Source organism: Drosophila ficusphila, unplaced genomic scaffold (assembly GCF_018152265.1).
Source record: "Drosophila ficusphila isolate 14025-0441.05 unplaced genomic scaffold, ASM1815226v1 contig_636, whole genome shotgun sequence".
NCBI classification, from domain to species: Eukaryota; Metazoa; Arthropoda; class Insecta; order Diptera; family Drosophilidae; genus Drosophila; species Drosophila ficusphila.
This window is the reverse complement of record NW_025064569.1, coordinates 214,158-230,922: the sequence shown is the minus strand read 5'-3', so window position 1 is coordinate 230,922 and position 16,765 is coordinate 214,158. Positions and strand designations below refer to the sequence as shown.

General features: G+C 36.7%; 2 protein-coding genes and 1 long non-coding RNA gene across 4 annotated transcripts; 2 read left to right on the top strand and 1 right to left on the bottom strand.

Moving 5' to 3' along the window:
* Positions 1 to 10,436: 10,436 nt before the first annotated feature.
* Positions 10,437 to 10,840, top strand: LOC108088112. 2 transcript variants are annotated; one of them, XR_001771207.1, is made up of 3 exons: positions 10,437 to 10,482; positions 10,554 to 10,666; positions 10,738 to 10,840. It is a non-coding gene; the product is annotated as an uncharacterized LOC108088112 (long non-coding RNA). The 2 variants fall into 2 exon arrangements; XR_001771206.1 differs by having other exon boundaries at positions 10,554 to 10,840.
* Positions 10,841 to 11,612: 772 nt separating this feature from the next.
* On the bottom strand, positions 11,613 to 12,239 carry LOC108088108 (protein TsetseEP). Its single transcript, XM_017185759.1, has 2 exons — positions 12,171 to 12,239; positions 11,613 to 12,105 (listed from the first exon to the last, which is right to left on the bottom strand). Exons 1-2 carry the CDS (start codon positions 12,202 to 12,204, stop codon positions 11,771 to 11,773), a joined length of 369 nt encoding a protein of 122 aa, XP_017041248.1. The 5' UTR covers positions 12,205 to 12,239; the 3' UTR covers positions 11,613 to 11,770.
* A 2,958-nt stretch (positions 12,240 to 15,197) lies between these two features.
* Positions 15,198 to 15,725, top strand: LOC108088110 (accessory gland protein Acp63F). The gene is made up of 3 exons (XM_017185761.2): positions 15,198 to 15,272; positions 15,338 to 15,505; positions 15,560 to 15,725. Exons 1-3 carry the CDS (start codon positions 15,251 to 15,253, stop codon positions 15,619 to 15,621), a joined length of 252 nt encoding a protein of 83 aa, XP_017041250.1. The 5' UTR covers positions 15,198 to 15,250; the 3' UTR covers positions 15,622 to 15,725.
* Positions 15,726 to 16,765: the final 1,040 nt, after the last annotated feature.

The following is a 16,765-nucleotide window of genomic DNA, read 5'->3' as shown; positions in this document are numbered from 1 at the left end:
GTGGGCGAGTGAGCGGGCGAACTAGTTCTGGCCGCGCTCGCTCACTTCTGAGAGAGGAAAACTGGTTTCCAATCAGACTTGGCCGGCATGTGGGTTTCCTCGTGAAAATCTGCTTGGGATGGTTGGCTAGAAGGAGGGGGAAGTCGTGGTCGAGCGACGCCGGATGGGCTTGGGCAGAGCTAAATGACCAAACTTGAAGGGGGTGCGGCAAAGAGTTTTCGGGCATAAAAGCATGTAGTAAGTTAAGGAGTTCTGAAAACTTTTGTATTTAACTAATATTTGTGTTTCTCCAGAAGCAAGCTTAGTAGGCTCTGACTTTGTTCATCAGAAGTCCATTGTTTGAAATTCCGTCAATCGAAATTCCAGTTATTATTATTGCGTGCATTAAAAGCTTATTAGTATAGAGTATGTGTCGAATACCAGACAAATAACTTATTTTACTCCATATAGCTTAACCATGTAAGATGAATTGCGAATTTCACATATTGACCGATTTTTTTTAAGTTTCTAATTCTGGGATTTTATTTCCAGTTCGCGTATTACATGCTACCTTTTACATTTTATAGAGAATCCTTCCACCAATACGATTTTTTGAGGACCAGCCCAGCAAACATTTTAGATACAATTAACATGCAATCGTCCGTGAACTTTGGCCTCATGCAAATCCAAACGAGTAAAAAGAAAGTTCAAACGCCAAACGATATACAAATATATTTAATTCCAAAAATGTCTTGGCTCGTTTTGCTTTTCTGTTATGATTTAGGTAAAACAAAGCTACAAAAAATCAAAGAAAATCAAAAGTTGAAAAATTAATTATGACAAAGTCAGAAAGTCCGAAAATTGGTAATGAAAGTGAAATTATCGTCAACGAACCAAAAACAAAATTTTTGTCTGCTCGATAATTTGCGCACCGAAAAAAAAAAAAAAAAACGAATGGATGTGCAAAGTTCATTAGATTTTGATAGATGAAGATGGGGAGCTGATGACGGTGATGGATTCGCGGAGTTGTGAAAAACTGAACGAAAAATGCGGAACCAATTTTATTTGTTTGCTTTTTGAGAGTGATTTAATTAGTTGGAGCACGGCAGACTTATGCAACTGACCCGGGGCGGCAATTAAGAATTCATGAATCAGACCCTAATTAGAGGTCGCCGTTTAACAACTTGACAAACACAGAAGCAGACAGAACCTCGAATATAAAAAGCTATTAGAAGGTGCGAGATCGTGGCAATGAAATTAAATAAGTAACGCTTACTTGCTGTTCAGTTCTCCTCAGATGTCCCTGTTTTGGACACTCTGAAGAGTATCAAAGTTTGTATTCGACCTTCGGGCAAAAAATATTACATCTTGCAGCTAAATGGCATTCCTCTGCTGAACGGTTAAATATTTGTAAAGAACAGTTCGGACATGAAAATGGTATCAAAGCACGCTTTTCACACAGCCGTGTGAAAAGTACACACCAACTCGGTCGGAAGAGGGATTTTCTGTTGCAGGTTGGTCGGTAGCAAAAAGTGGGCATCGCACAGTGGCCAAGCAACCATCCCCAGCTTTTCCCAGGTTTCTCAAGTAAAAATATTTATTTTTCCTTAATCCTCAACAAAGTGCCATTTGATTTAGAAATTGATTTATTGTACCATTGATTTTTGCAATATCGGATGCTAATAGTTATAAACAGTTATTAACAAACAAACCTCTATACCGATAGAAAACCTAATGCATTCTGATGTAATTTATACGAGTTAAGATTACTGGTGGATTTAAAGAGGATCTGAACTGTGCAGTATATATGATCTGTTTATAATTAATTTATGTATTTCCAAAACATATTTTGCTGGTCACTGTGCGGCGCAACATGCACGAGATGAAGACGAAGACGTTGCGACGGTGTGCTCCAGTTACAGAAGTCGGTGCGCCGTGCACACACACAGTGTTTGTTCAGCCCAAATACAGTGAAACCAACAAACCTGTGTGTGATGGAACGCTGAAAACCCTAATGGAAAATATTCAACTCGTTTGCTCTTTTTCGTCAAATGCAAGGGACTTAAATTAAAAGTTCCTGAAACTGTTGCTTTTATGTTGTAAGCAAATTCTGTTTAAATATTTCTTAAATGGGATTTTAAATCAAATGAAACTTGTGAGGTTCAGCACAAGTGGTACAGCCTGTACGCGTATGGAGTCGTAATTGCAGACTCAGCTTGGCCGGCTGCAAGTTAATGGCCAATGGTCAACAGCTGCCGCAGCCAAAACAGACGTGCTCCAATTGTAAACAAAAATGTTGAAGCTGGCCCGAAACAAACTTGTGTTGGTCTCGGTGGCGGCTGGCTCTGAATCTGAATTTGAGTCCGGATCTGCATCTGCAACTGCATCTGCTCCGGATGGCTGCCAGGTCTGTCAAGTGGGGATGCCGACTTCCCCTTCGTTACCAACTTTTTGCGGGCCGGGCACATTTCCTATAAATAGTAGCTAAAAACCATAAATAAAAGCGAGAAGAGGCAGAAAGAGGCTAGAGCTGCTATTCGTACAATATATCAAGTTGAGGGCAACCGAGATAGAATTCTGCGCCCAAACGATTTGTTTTAGAGGGCATGGGCTTCCACCAAGTGAAGGCATTTTAAAGCCGCTTAAGATGAACCGAAATGATTGACTTTCTAATTAGTTCGATCTCTCTATTTAATCAGACCGAAGAGCTTTCGATCTGTGGACTAAACGCCACTTAGCCTTATCGAAAACAGATGAACTGGTGGCCATAAATCAACCTCCAGCAGCTTGGGAGATGATATCAGCGGGCGATGGCTTCGGTGTCCATATCATAAACAAGAACTTCCGATTGCGGCGTCTGCCCAAGTGGCAAATGCCACGAGCGGCTTAGCTGTTAAAAAAACAGCAACAAGACAGACTACCTTATTTAAGCCCGAGCAAATAAAAAACGAAACTTTCAGCAGCTGGAAGGGGACAGCTTGAGGACCCGAACAGGTGGCATCAGCAGTTGGTGCCGAGACATGAACAGGGGCTTTGGCCGAAGGACGGCAGGACGGCAGGACGGCAGGACTTCCGTCGACGTCTTGGCCATATCGTCGCCAGGTGTCCTCGCCTTTGCCAGGTCAAGCGAAAAGGCGTCAAAGTATCCCAAATAAGGATGTTCATCGCTTAGCCCACATAACTCATATACTGTCATCCTCTCTGGACTTCTTTCACTTCAAGTTCTTTTCATAATTGTGTTTACAAATCAAGATAGCGTAAGGTAAGCTGATTCATGGAACTCCCTATTAAATGACTGTGTTATTTTGTTGAACTTAAGTGGTTTTCTAAACGAAACACGAAAGGTGCCATTTTTTTCGATTTTTTTTTATATACATGTATAAATGATAATACCAATCTAAGAATCAATTCACAACTGTTTATCATTTTAATTTTATTTTATTGAGAAACATTTATGGGACCAGACTACTTTTACTGCTTTTTGTCTGCTTGCAGTTTTGATTTTAAGGCAGATTCTCACCTTGTGGGGAAAAATCGAATATTTTTTTTGGCTTATCGTATAGATATATTTTCCAAAAATTTACTAAAAAATTTCAGATAAAAATTTGAAAAATTACATGAATTACAGGTCTTTACATGGAGCACACGTTTATCTTAGAACCACCCTTTTTTGATTTTTGTCAATATCAAATTTTTTTCTAAAAATAAAGTTGTTTGTAAATCCAGAAACAAATTTCAGCCTTGTAGTTTTAACCGTTTTCTCAAAAAAAAAAATTTTTTTAAGTGCCATTTTTCGGGGCCACAAGGAGAGAGCGGTAGATATTATTATACCCTTGCAGAGCAAAAGGGTATTATAACTTCAGTCAGAAGTTTGCAACGCAGTGAAGGAGACACCTCAGACCCCATAAAGTATATATATTCTTGATCAGCATCACGAGCAGAGTCGGAATACGTCTGTCCGTCTGTCCGTCTGTCTGTCTGTCCATCTGTCTGTTTCTATGTAAACTAGTCTCTCAGTTTTAAAGCTATCTTGATATAACTTTCGCAAAAGGTGTGTAGTTATTGCACGCAGTATATAAGTCGGAACGAGCCGGATCGGCCGACTATATCGGATAGCTCCCATACGAGGGAATGAAATGAAAAATTCTAACGCCGTTGTTTTTGATCAGATCGAGTTGAATTCTTCAAGATGGCGTTTTCTAACTGTTATTGAATTTCGGATTAAATTTTATCAAAATCGGATAACACTATCATATAGCTGTCATAGGAGCGATCGAAAATTTATATAGATTTAATGGAAATAAATTGATAACATCGTTGTTTTTTATCGCACGAGCAAGATTTTTTGAACATCAAGTTTTTTAATAACCCTTATAATGAGAAAAAAGTTTCATAAAAATCGGAGTAGGGGAGAGTGGGGTAATGTCGTCAGTGGGGCAAAGTCGTCACTCGCTATTATTTTAAAAAATAAAAGGGCTACCAACCCAATTTTTTTAGCGTAAGTGTATTGCACTATTCCTACATTACCGACGGAGTTTGGTAGAATTATGGGTTATGTATAATTATTTATTCATCAGAAAGTGTTTCGGAGCCTCAAAAGTAATTTTTCTCCGGCGCAGAACTGTTTTTCTTCCAAGTACATTTTCGATCAAAGAAGTATAAAGGTAAGTTATTATTGTTGAGAAATGTTTGGCGAACACGAGATGGTAGGTTGTGTAACAGCTGATTCGAGTTTCGATTTGTTATTCATGTTTTTATCAAAAAATGTCGCGTGGGGCATTGTCGTCACTCAACGGGTGGGGCAAAGTCGTCACTGTATTATCTCAGACTGAAATACAAACTCGTATCAATTTATTATTGTTTTGTGATTGTTTATGTAAAGTATTAAATATAAAATATAATTTCTCCAAAATGTTCTTCAAACAAAAATAAAATTTTAAAAAAGAGGTCGCCCAAAGAAAAATCTTTAAGAAATTCTGATTTTTGCTTTCTATCCTTCACTTAGATCTGAATGTGTCAAATTTTTGCAAAAAATAGGTATAGTGTTCCACTTTTTTATACCCTTGCAGAGCAAAGGGTATTATAATTTTGGCCAGAAGTTTGCAACGCAGTGAAGGAGACACCTCAGACCCCATAAAGTATATATATTCTTGATCAGCATCACGAGTAGAATCGAAATACGTCTGTACGTCTGTCCGTCTGTCCGTCTGTCCGTCTGTCCGTCTGTCCGTCTGTCTGTCTGTCCGTCTGTCCTCCTGTCCGTTTCTGCCTAAACTAGTCTCTCAGTTTTAAAGCTATCTTGCTGAAACTTTCCCAAAAGATGTGTAGTTATTGCACGCAGTATATAAGTCGGAACGAGCCGGATCGGCCGACTATATCGGATAGCTCCCATACAAGAGGTCAAAAAAAATAAAGGATAAAAATTATTACGCCGTTGTTTTTGATCAGATCGACTTGAATTCTTCAAGATGGCGTTTTCTAACGGTTATTAAATTTCGGATTAAATTTTATCAAAATCGAATAACCCTATCATATAGCTGCCATAGGAAAGATCAAAAAATATATATAGAAATAATGGCAAAATAATCATAACGTTGTTGTTTTTTATTCCACGAGCATGATTTTTACAACATCGACTTTATGAACTACCCTTGAACCAAGAAAAAAATTTCATCAAAATCGGACGACTATATCATATAGCTGCCATATGAACAATAGTCGAAAATATGGAATATTAATAGAAAAGTCGTCATAGCTTCGATGTTGTTAGCCTTTATGTATTTTGTTCGATATGTTTGATGACTGCAAGGGTATATAAGCTTCGGCTTGCCGAAGCTAGCTTCCTTTCTTGTTATATGTATGAATATCAATAAATGTGTGTTTGACAAGTTGAAATAGTTTTGTGCACATGGGTACCTATATTTGCATTCATTATTCTATGTGACGACTTTGCCCCAGGGGGGTGACGACTTTGCCCCACGATTTTTCAATTTTCCAATTTTGCCTTCTTTCAGATAACAGTTTCGTATTAATAAACAAATGAGAGGATGTCCGAAATACTTACTGCATTTTATAGCCAGATCTTTTCCGAATCCAACCATGTATATTACATGATAAAAATTAGTTATTTTATCAACAAATTTCGCAATTGAAAAAAAAGTGACGACAATGCCCCACTCTCCCCTACTATATCATATAGCTGCCATAGGAAAGATCGAAAAATCTATATAGAAATAACGGAAAAAAATTATAACATCGTTGTATTTCATCAGACAATCATGATTTTTGGAATATAGAGGTTTCTAATGACTCTTGAGTTACAAATTAAATTTCATCAAAATCGGACGACTATATCATATAGCTGTCATATGAAAAATATAAAAATAATATAAAAATCGCCATAGATTTGATGTTGCTAGCCTTTATGAATTTTGTTTGACATATTTGATGACTGCAAGGGTATATAAGCTTCGGCTTGCCGAAGCTAGCTTCCTTTCTTGTTTTTTGATGAGTTACATAATATTATCACAGCCTTCTTTTAAAAAATCGGTACGTACGACAGATATTAGTCAAATTGCTTCGCATATATGTAACTAATGTTGATTTAACAATACCTAAACGGCACAGTGGCTTTCAATTTATAACTCATTTGAGCTGATTGCAAAAGCTCTACACAAGAAATGGTGCCGATCAGCTTGAATTCATTTTAATCACTTTTTCAACCCCCTTCGTTGTTGGTATAAGTAGGTGTAATTTGTATTAAATCTAAAGTATTGATTGATTTGAAGAAACTTAAAAAAACTATATTTGACTGTTACACACAACAAAATTGGCTACAGAGCTTTTACTATGACAAAAATTCAAACACTTAATCGTTAAAAAATTAAATGTAATAAAGCTTTTATAAAGCTTTTTCGATGTCAATATTAGAAAACAGATTAATTTAAAAAATCGAATCATAAATAAAAAAGTTGTTCTAAACCCAAAAGCAAAAGAGCTCTGATTTCACTGCTAAACAGAAATGTGTGTCTTTAATTAATTGTGTTTGTTATCAGTGCCAAGTTATAATGTTTACCGACCTCACAAGCACAATGTGTTTACTTAGCTGCAGCCCTTCCGATGAAATGAGCGATAAAATTTGATTTATATCGGTTTTTCCTGAGCACATCGTTTCACATATTCTCTTCCTTTTCGAAATGGCACACAATTATCATGAGCTAATAATAAATAAAGTCTTGAAGACATAAACAATTCTAGCCACCCAACACAGAGCCGTTAATTTACTTATCGTTCAGATAAGACCAACTTCCTTTGTCAAATAAACCACAGGAACTGAATTAAAAAGGCGGTTAAAGATACATTTTGAGAAGCACATATAGCCTGTTTTCGGATTTCGACCTTAAACGAAACTAAAAGTGATAACTAGTTCTAGTAAAACTGAAACGCAGTATAAAAAAAGACACCACCAATTTTAAACCAAAGATTTGGGTAGATGGGTAGATCTCATATAGGTATTACCGAAGAAAGAAAAGAAAAATAATTATGAACATTGTAGTAAGTTTGTTGTTTTCGAACATGGAAGCATTTTCGTTATTTACAAGCATACTCCAAAAGGAACTGAAATCACAACGACAGCTCTGCCACATGTAATTATGCAAAAATTGAAAAATTGGCTCGGAAAAACCAACTAAATTTCCTATATATTGGTATTTTGGAAAAGGAGACCATGGAACATAACATCTGGACGTGTAAGTGCCTGGGCAAGTTTCTATTGTTTAAATACAGCTTAGTACATTTGCACCCGTAAGTGGCGGTAGTTGGGGGACTACAAATGTGGGAGTTAATCAGCTAATTGTTTAATTTAAGGTCGTCGACGACGAGGCGAAATATTCGCATTGTGCGTGGTCTTCTGCTCAAGTTGACCTGAGCAAACTTTAATTGTCTCAACAATCGCAAAACACACAAGTCACGCGAGCGTGAAATTCCGATAAGACGTGTACTCCTAGCTTCCACTCAGTTCGGAGCATCCCATTGTTTTTTGAGCGGGAAACCGAGCAAATTCAATCGATTGTCAATTTTCCAATTCTCTAACTCGGCTCCCACGCCTGTCTCCGGCAGGCTGCTTTTCCTGTCTGTGTGCGGTTTCTGATTCACGTTTTTCTAATTTCACCGCATTCATTTTCTTGGCTCGTTGTTTTGCAGTTTTCTGCGGCATCGGGTCTCTTCACACGCCCCTCTTTCGATTCAATCAATTAGATTGAAAGTGAAAACCTGAAAGTGTGAGTGAAAATGGCTTGCAATCAAACCACTTTGATTAGAGCATTCATTTTGATTAGCTCTAATGAGGCGGGCGACTGGCGACAGGCGTATGTAAATGTCGATATGTAATTGCCGAGCCTGTTTATGCAATTCTCGTCTCGAGTCCGGGTTTTGTACCCATTCCTCCGCCGGAGAAATTGCCGTTTGCCTCTTTCGGCACCCGCACAGTAGGGAAATTCATTTCAAATTTGTTTCTGCCCGAAAATAATTATCAAAAAGTCAGCAGACCACAAAATAAAATTGGGCTTCTGTTTCTGTTTCTCAGATGCGCGCCACATGAGTCGATAAGATGTTCCATACTCTTTCTTAGGAAACGGCTATTACCTTTTAAACTTATAATAATTTTTTCATATTCGTTTTGTTTAATTAGACGTAAGTTTTTATGTTTTTGCAAATATGTGCATACTGTTGTTTTTAAAAAATATTTGTTTGACAATAAATAAGTATATCATCATCAGTTCATATTTATGTACATATGTAAGTATGCTCATGAAAGAGTATACAATTTCCATTTACATTTCATTTTCAGAATTTTTGTGTTTGGGCTTCAAACCAAGTGGCACTTGTTCTGATTAACCCTTTGATGGAAGCCCAAATAATTATAAATTAATGTGTAACCAGCTGCCTCTCATACCAATTAATTCTTTCTTATTTCCATTGTTTTTCCTTTTCTACTTTTGCTTAATAATTATGTAAGGCGGTTGGTTAACCCTTTATATGGCCGTGATGCATATCTGCAACATACCGTTCAAATTCATTTATTTTTCAACGGGCGTTGCAAAACTGTCTGAAATCTTTTTGATGCAGTTCAGAAACTTTCGTTTTTTATATAACAAGTGTTAGTCACTCAGAATTCTGTCCAATACTCAACAGATGATTACTTTTCCCGCCAATTTGGTAAATATGGAAATCTGAACTGGTTGTGCAGTTTCTCATCCAAATATAAATATCAAAAAAAAAATGTATAGTTAATTTAATTTATATTTATAAACAGGTAAAAATTATATTTAGTTATATATTTTCGAGTTTTTGTGTTTGTTGCATTATAATACAACAATTTTGCCTTGTTGCAGATATGCATTAAAATAGCTTTACACATAAAAAAAAATAATGTAAAACCAAAAAAATTAAAAAAATAAAAAGAAGTGTATTTTTTATTTTCACTTATCTACCAAACAAAAAAAATCAAGAAAATCGGAGTTATTGCCATATAAAGGGTTAAAATTGCGTCGCTTTTAGTGTTCTGTTTGACACATATTTGGTTGCAAAGGAAAATATTTTTTGATTTGTTTTTTTTATAATTTTTCATAACCCATGCCACAATTGATTTTGCGGCTGAATTTATTGGCGAAATCTGATCGCTTTATTGAAATATTAAAATATAACTTGAGGTAACTTCATAATTCAGATTAAAAATTTTAATGGGTGTGGAAAATGTTGTTAACGTTTTTGAAAACAATTTCAGTTCTGAATCGTCGATCCAAAATATTTACATAATAATAACTGCGCGTGCACTTACTTTTGCTGTCATTGGGAATGGTTTTTCTTTTTAATTTCTTTCGCTGATTGAGCTTAGTTACATGTTATTGTTCAACTTTTGAAGAGTATTAGAAAAAAAAATTATTAAAAAATATTTAGAAATAAGCCTGTGTCTGTTAATCTCATCGGCTCATCTCAAAAAAATGTGATATGCGCTGTAAGGATCATGAAATTCTCGACGTAATCAGGAAGAGTTTTTTTAAATTTTATTTGTCTGCGATATATTTGGGTGCGATTTAAGATCAAAAAATTGTTGTTAATTTATTTTTGAATAATTGAAAAAAATTAAAAATAAAAAACAAAACTCTTCCTGATTACCTGCGTATTTACAATGTGGAGAATTTGTGTTAAAAATTTGGAAAAGATCGGTTTAGTAGATTTTGAGTTCTGATGTTCACCGACTTTAAAAATAACGTCATTCTGATGTTCTATGCAATTAACAATAAAAACAGGCGTGCCCAGAGTAACGATAAAAATAGGTTTCTTTGAGGTTTTTAGTTAAATATGTTAAGTAGGGGATCGAATTAGCAAATTATATTAGCTGCATCCAATTTCAAAAGTGCTTTTAACAGTATTCAATACATAGCTAGTATAACTATATCCATTGCTGCTGGGGGGTGGCAATGAAGATCTCAATATTCATAAGTAATTGAATGTATTAAATTGTAACTTTGTCATTATTAATAGCTCTTAACATTTTGTATGTACAACCCTAGTTGTTGTTGGGATATCTTTGATGTTTGTCGCTAAAGGAAAGCATAAATGGTACGATTTCCATAAACGCATTGCACTTCCCATACTGGGACCAACAGTTTAACAAACAGCTTAAGTAAAGTCTTTGAGTATGGATTACGCTACGCAGCACCCATTTGATTTATTTTAAATGTTTGCAAAATCTAGGAGAAGACCAAACCATTCCCACGTAGACATCTAAAAGAAGCCATCTTGGGCCTTTAAAACACACGTTAAAAGTTGTAATAAAGGTGAAAAAGCTGTCAATGAATTTCTTAGCCTGTTCGTTCATTCATAGCCAGCTTTGGCAATTTGTCAGTCATCCACCCATTGAGAAACTCCGGCTGTGTTAACATGTAAATTGATATCTCAAAATTGTTCATTGCCTTAACGACTGAGAACGGACGCAACTCAAAGGTAAAATTTACGATCGTCGGAAGAGGCAAAGAAAATGTAAATAAACCTATTTACATATATGCGACGAATGAACTTGGTGATGATGCCCTACAAATGGATTAACCGTCGATGCCCCGATCAATGGAGCTTTCGTGTGGTTTTGTTTCCTCCAATGCCGGTTGGCACCCAAGCCATGGGCTCTGTGGTCGGCGGCGTTTGTTTGTCTTAACCTTACACCGACTTCATTCATAAAACTCGTTGGAGCTGTCGCTTCCTCTTTGTGAGTGATTTTTTCTCTCGCAGTCTCGGTGGCACTTTTTTAACGCAAATCTGGTCGGCCGGATCTGGTCTGCTGGTGTGCAGGTCTTTTGGTCAGTGGTCTTTCCCCAGGCCGGTGTCGATGTCATGGGACCGCCATGGCCCAGTGGACTCTTGGCGGAAGTTATAATGGGAAGTGGACTTGGGAAGAAAGTACCTCGTAGCAGTTTGACAGCTGGTTGAGTTCAACTGAACGTTTACTATACTTGCCAACTTTGATAACGCATTTTTCACTTAGCAGAAGATCCTGTCACATTCCTTTATAAATAACTGATATAGCCTTTAAATGTCTTAAGAACCCATGTTTTTAAAGATATCTCAAACCCTTCTGTGGTTTTCTTTTGCCATTTTAATAATGCCCTTGCTAGATGTTGGAATACATAATATACCAGATATAAGGATATATGCGTGTGTGTCTCCTTGTGTGTGGGTGTGCAGGCTAGTGTTAAATTAAGCTGCCGCTGGTGCTGCACTGAAAGACGATCTCCTACTGACCAGCTCGGGGATCGTCCGCTGTCAGGGATGCAGCTTCTGGGGCTGGACCCATTGGCTCCGCGTTGGCGGAAAGGGCAACGAAGTTGTCATCGCCCCCGGCGGCCTGTGGTCCCGTCTGTCCGCTCGGTGAAGCTGCCGACAGCGGGATGGGATTGGCGTCCAGACTGGGATTGGGACTTGGACCTGGATCGGCTGACCGACTGGCGACAGGTTCCGGATCGGCCGACGGGTCCGCTACGGGCTTGGGATCGGCTGCAGGACTCGGACCGGGAGCCGGCTCCGGCAATGGAGAGCCGTAGGCGCTGTGGAGCACCACGAACGTGGCCACTAACAGAAACACGGCGACTATTTTTAGCTTATCAGACGTTGGCCACTTCGAGGGGTCTACTTACCACTGGCGAATGCGAATACCGTCAGGAATTTCATGGTCCTCGGACTGAACTGAAGGTTCCGCCAGTCGGGTCAGCTTTTATAGGTCGCCACCGATTTTTGTTGCTGCAGTAGTCGCACCGCGGGAAAAATCAATTAGCTTCATTGCTCGCCATGCTCTCTGGTATGCTAATTTTTATGGTTTTAAGTTCGCACTGTTCTTTGTTTTCTAATAATCAATTAGGGTTTAGTTTTTGTGCCAGGAAGAATGTGCCTTGTAGAAGATTCTGACAGCTGAATAAACAAACCTTAAAACTGCAAGCAAAGCTCTTTGCAAAACAGGAAATGCGGATAAACAGAGAGAGTTTGTCGATATAACCACCCGCGAAATTTTCGATCGGTACGTATTCTTTCGGTTAAAATGTTTATCCAGTTTTTTAAACAATTTTATTTTAATTTATATTTAATTTTTCTACGGATCTTTTCTATGACAGATGCATTCATAGAAGCAAAATAGACACGAATGACGTTAACCTCATTCCATTTCTTCACATATTAAGAGTTGGTTTGAAAAAGGACTAATCGTGTTTTAAAGTTACAGTTTATTGGCTCTACTGGTACACTTTAGAGGACCTTTCCGTTATAAAAACAAGAAAGAAAGCCGAAGCTTATATACCCTTGCAGTCATTAAATATGTCAAGCAAAATACATAAAGGCTAACAACATCGAATCTATGACGATTTTTCTATTATTTACCATATTGTTCATATGACAGCTATATGATATAGTCGTCCGATTTTGATAAAATTTAATATGTAACTCAAGACTCATTAGAAAACTCTATATTCCAAAAATCATGATTGTCTGATGAAAAACAACGAGGTTATAATTTTATTTCCGTTATTTCTATATAGATTTTTCGATCTTTCCTATGGCAGCTATATGATATAGTACTCCGATTTTTATGAAATTTTTTTCTCGATTTAAGAGTATTTCAAAAACTTGATGTTCCAAAAATCATGCTCGTGGCATTAAAAACAACGACATTATAATTTTTTTCCATTATTTATATATATATTTTTTGATCTCTCCTATGGCAGCTATATGATAGAGTTATCCGATTTTGATCAAATTTAATCCGAAATTCAATAGCAGTTAGAAAACGCCATCTGGAAGAAATCAAGTCGATCTGATCAAAAACAACGGAGTAAGTAATTTTTTATTTCATTCTCTTGTATGGGAGCTATCCGATATAGTCGGCCGATCCGGCTCGTTCCGACCTATATACTGCGTGCAACAACTACACAACTTTTGGGAAAGTTTCAGCGAGATAGCTTTAAAACTGAGAGACTAGTTTACATAGAAACCGACAGGAGGACAGACAGACAGACGGACAGACGTACAGACGGATTTGGATTCTGATCGTGATGCTGATCAGGAATATATATACTTTATGGGGTCTGAGGTGTCTCCTTCACTGCGTTGCAAACTTCTGACTGAAATTATAATACCCTTTTGCTCTGCAAGGGTATAAAAATAACATTTAGAACCGACAGGGATACAGAGTATGAGAAGAACTTGGAATTTGATTAAAAGAGAGAGAGTTCAGTGATGTGATGATCTCATTGCAACAGGTAGTGTTGGGTTTTTTTTTAATTCCGAATTAACTTCAAAAAAAAAACAAAAAGATTTAGGGAGACACATTTCCTTTACTACATAATTGTTTTTTGTTTGTCTTTATTAAATTTGCCAACATTGATTAAAAATACACGCAAAAAGACATAAATGCATGTAATAACCACATAATAATAGTCACTTAGAGTTGATAAACAAACCAAAATTTTTAATATGAGCCAAACATTGGAGCGGCAGACCACTTAAATTACTTTTATTTGTTATATCAAATATCTCCAGATATTTTATATGGAGCTTTGTGGGTTGAAGTTTTCATCCATGGATACTTGTTATTTTCCTCAGCTGAGCCGTAAATCCTGTTCCTGCCAAGCCCTAGAATAGCGTAGGCAAAAACTGAAAGGTTGTTTAAATTATTATAAGTCCTAATATCCAAAGAATTTCAGAAGCTTCCCCTTTCCGGTAAGAAATTGCGACAGCTGCATGGCTATTGCACAGTTACCTTGCTTTAATGAGCTCGATTTGTTGGGTTGGCCGTTTATAACGCACTTTCAAAGCATCAACGTGGGCACGTAGCCATAAAATCAATTAACTACAAATAATTTTATTTTACTGTCTCGTTGCATGTATGTAAATCAGCTAAAGAGTTGGGCCTTTACATAGGGATTTTTTAAAAAGCTTTTTCTTTGGATGTCTACGAATCCTAAAGTAATAAGTCAGTGTGAAGGGTCGCTAAAGTATCATGGGCTAAGAGAATTGTATAATTTTCGGTAAGGTACAAAGGCAAGGGCTCAGAAATTAGGTATGAATATCTACTAATAGATAACACAAAGAGCAAATGGTGTTTTTTTTTAATTTCGCCACGCCTACTTTTATGGCTGGTATGCGCATTTTTGGTATTCTAGCTGTGTGTATACTACATCTCGAGGTCTGTGGCATTGAACCTGCAGATGAGAATAAAACGTTTTAAAAAAGCCGTCACGCCGAATGAAACGGTTTATTTGCTTAACAGGTATCTGATCTATTTAGTACCAAATAGTTCTTATTTGAAGTTTTGTACCTTTGTTTAAGATCTACAACTGTTAATATAAGGATTGGAATAATGATATTAAACATTTTATACTATTAATTTGTACTCCATGTAATAAAAATCCCATGAAAACAAAAATTGTCTGTCATTACCTATGTCATATAATTTACTTATTATCTTTAATTAGATAGATTGTAAATAAATATGCAAAAAAAAAAAAAAAAAATGTAATAAAAATTCCGCTTCCTGACCATTTTTTCCGGTTTCTAACAAACGGGGGCAATAAAGCCTCTAAGAAGCCAAAATCGTTATGCAAATATTCAATTTGGTTTATTTTAAATGTTAACTGTTGCAAATGTAAAATGTTTCAGTAGTTAATTTTTGTTATCCGCTTAAAATTGTTGTGTGTTCTTTGCGTAGTTCGACAACTAAAACATCGACATGAAGATCCATCTCATAATTGGTGTGTCCTTAGCCTCCACCAATATTATATAATTCTTAAGTCAGTTACTTATCATTTACTTTAAGTTTTGGTAATATTGGGAATCACCGTTGCCGAAGAAGAGTGTCCGACGTGTGATTGGAGTAACGAAGTTCATTGTGGAGAGGTTTCTGATGGCACTTGTGTGTTCACTGCTCTAAACCGTTGCCAAGTCGAACGTGTTTCTTGTCGGCGAGAACAAAAAGGATCTCCACGTAAGAGGGAATTAAGCTGTTTGTGAAATATTTTACATATTTTTATCCCTACAGCCTTTACCAAAATATACAAAGGAAAGTGCCCATCGGACAAGCCGAAGTGCAATAAGCCCTAATATTTCTTATTTTTATTGAATATACCTATATTATAGGTTTAAAACTGTCTCGTTTACTCGTTAAACATTAGAAGAACATTAAAAAACATTATTCTCTGGCAGTATATGGGCCCTCTATCATTACAACTAATCTCTTTCTTTTCTATCTTTAATTATTTCGTTCTTAAGAAGGCACTGCATCTTTTCGGTTTATGTAATTTAAAAGAGCGTTAGATCCGTTTATCTTTGCAGTGATAAGTAACTTGTTATACAAAAATTGACATAACATCATTGTTGCCTAATATAAACACTTATTTTGAGCTTGAGAATTATTATACAGTGCTCCTAAAAGTACTACATTTATAAATCCACTTACCCTTAAAAAAGTTCTTTAGAATTTCATATCGTAAGTAAGCATCGGTTTTCCAAACCTCGTTTTCTTTCTTGTTTTTTTAAGATTATATTCCATTGATAACTCAAGAACTAACAAAAAGCTAATGCTTATTAGCACAACATTGTTTTAGAATTTTTTTTAGGATAACGGTGTTATATTGTTCACTAACCAATTATACAACTAAAAGAAGATGGTAACAGCAGCTAGCCGAACAAATCAGACTTGTCTTTCCAGCCAAACTCAGCGGCTAGCGACTGAAGGAAGTCTCAGCTTGAGGTATATCGTTTTCGAATAAACAATAAGTGGAAATGTGTTTTCGAACAGGTACGTTTTCAGTTCATTCATAGGTCGGCATTCCCTACAAGCGGCACAAAGTCCCTGCAGGATATCTCCAGTGAATGCGATTCGATGTTTCAGTTTTTTGTTTCCGTTTCCTGTCCTGCGTTGAAACGAATGTGATTTAATTTCCATTGTCATTTGCCAATCGATACAAAAGTCATTTGGAGAGTACCCAACGCAGTGTGAGAGTTGTCTGAGTGGTGCACACTCAGCAGTGAAGTGTTGCCGTTGCAGCCTTGGCCAGGTGTTCACTTCACTCGCGACTCAGGTAGAAATCAAAGAGTGGTAACTTCAAAAGGGGATAGGATTTAATATCAAATTAAAAGGCACCATAAAATTACCCGTAGCTTTTGGCCGAATCATCAAAATTGAAATAAAAGTTATTAATGACCGCAAACTCTACATGTTCTGTACTAGATAACTCAAAATTAA

Coding starts and splice junctions, on each gene's coding strand:
- LOC108088108 (XM_017185759.1), bottom strand. CDS start 12,204: ATGAAATTCCTGACGGTATTCGCATTCGCCAGTG. Junction 12,106..12,170: donor GGTATTCGCATTCGCCAGTG/GTAAGTAGACCC, acceptor TGTTTCTGTTAG/TGGCCACGTTCGTGGTGCTC.
- LOC108088110 (XM_017185761.2), top strand. CDS start 15,251: ATGAAGATCCATCTCATAATTG. Junction 15,273..15,337: donor GAAGATCCATCTCATAATTG/GTGTGTCCTTAG, acceptor ATTTACTTTAAG/TTTTGGTAATATTGGGAATC. Junction 15,506..15,559: donor AGAACAAAAAGGATCTCCAC/GTAAGAGGGAAT, acceptor TTATCCCTACAG/CCTTTACCAAAATATACAAA.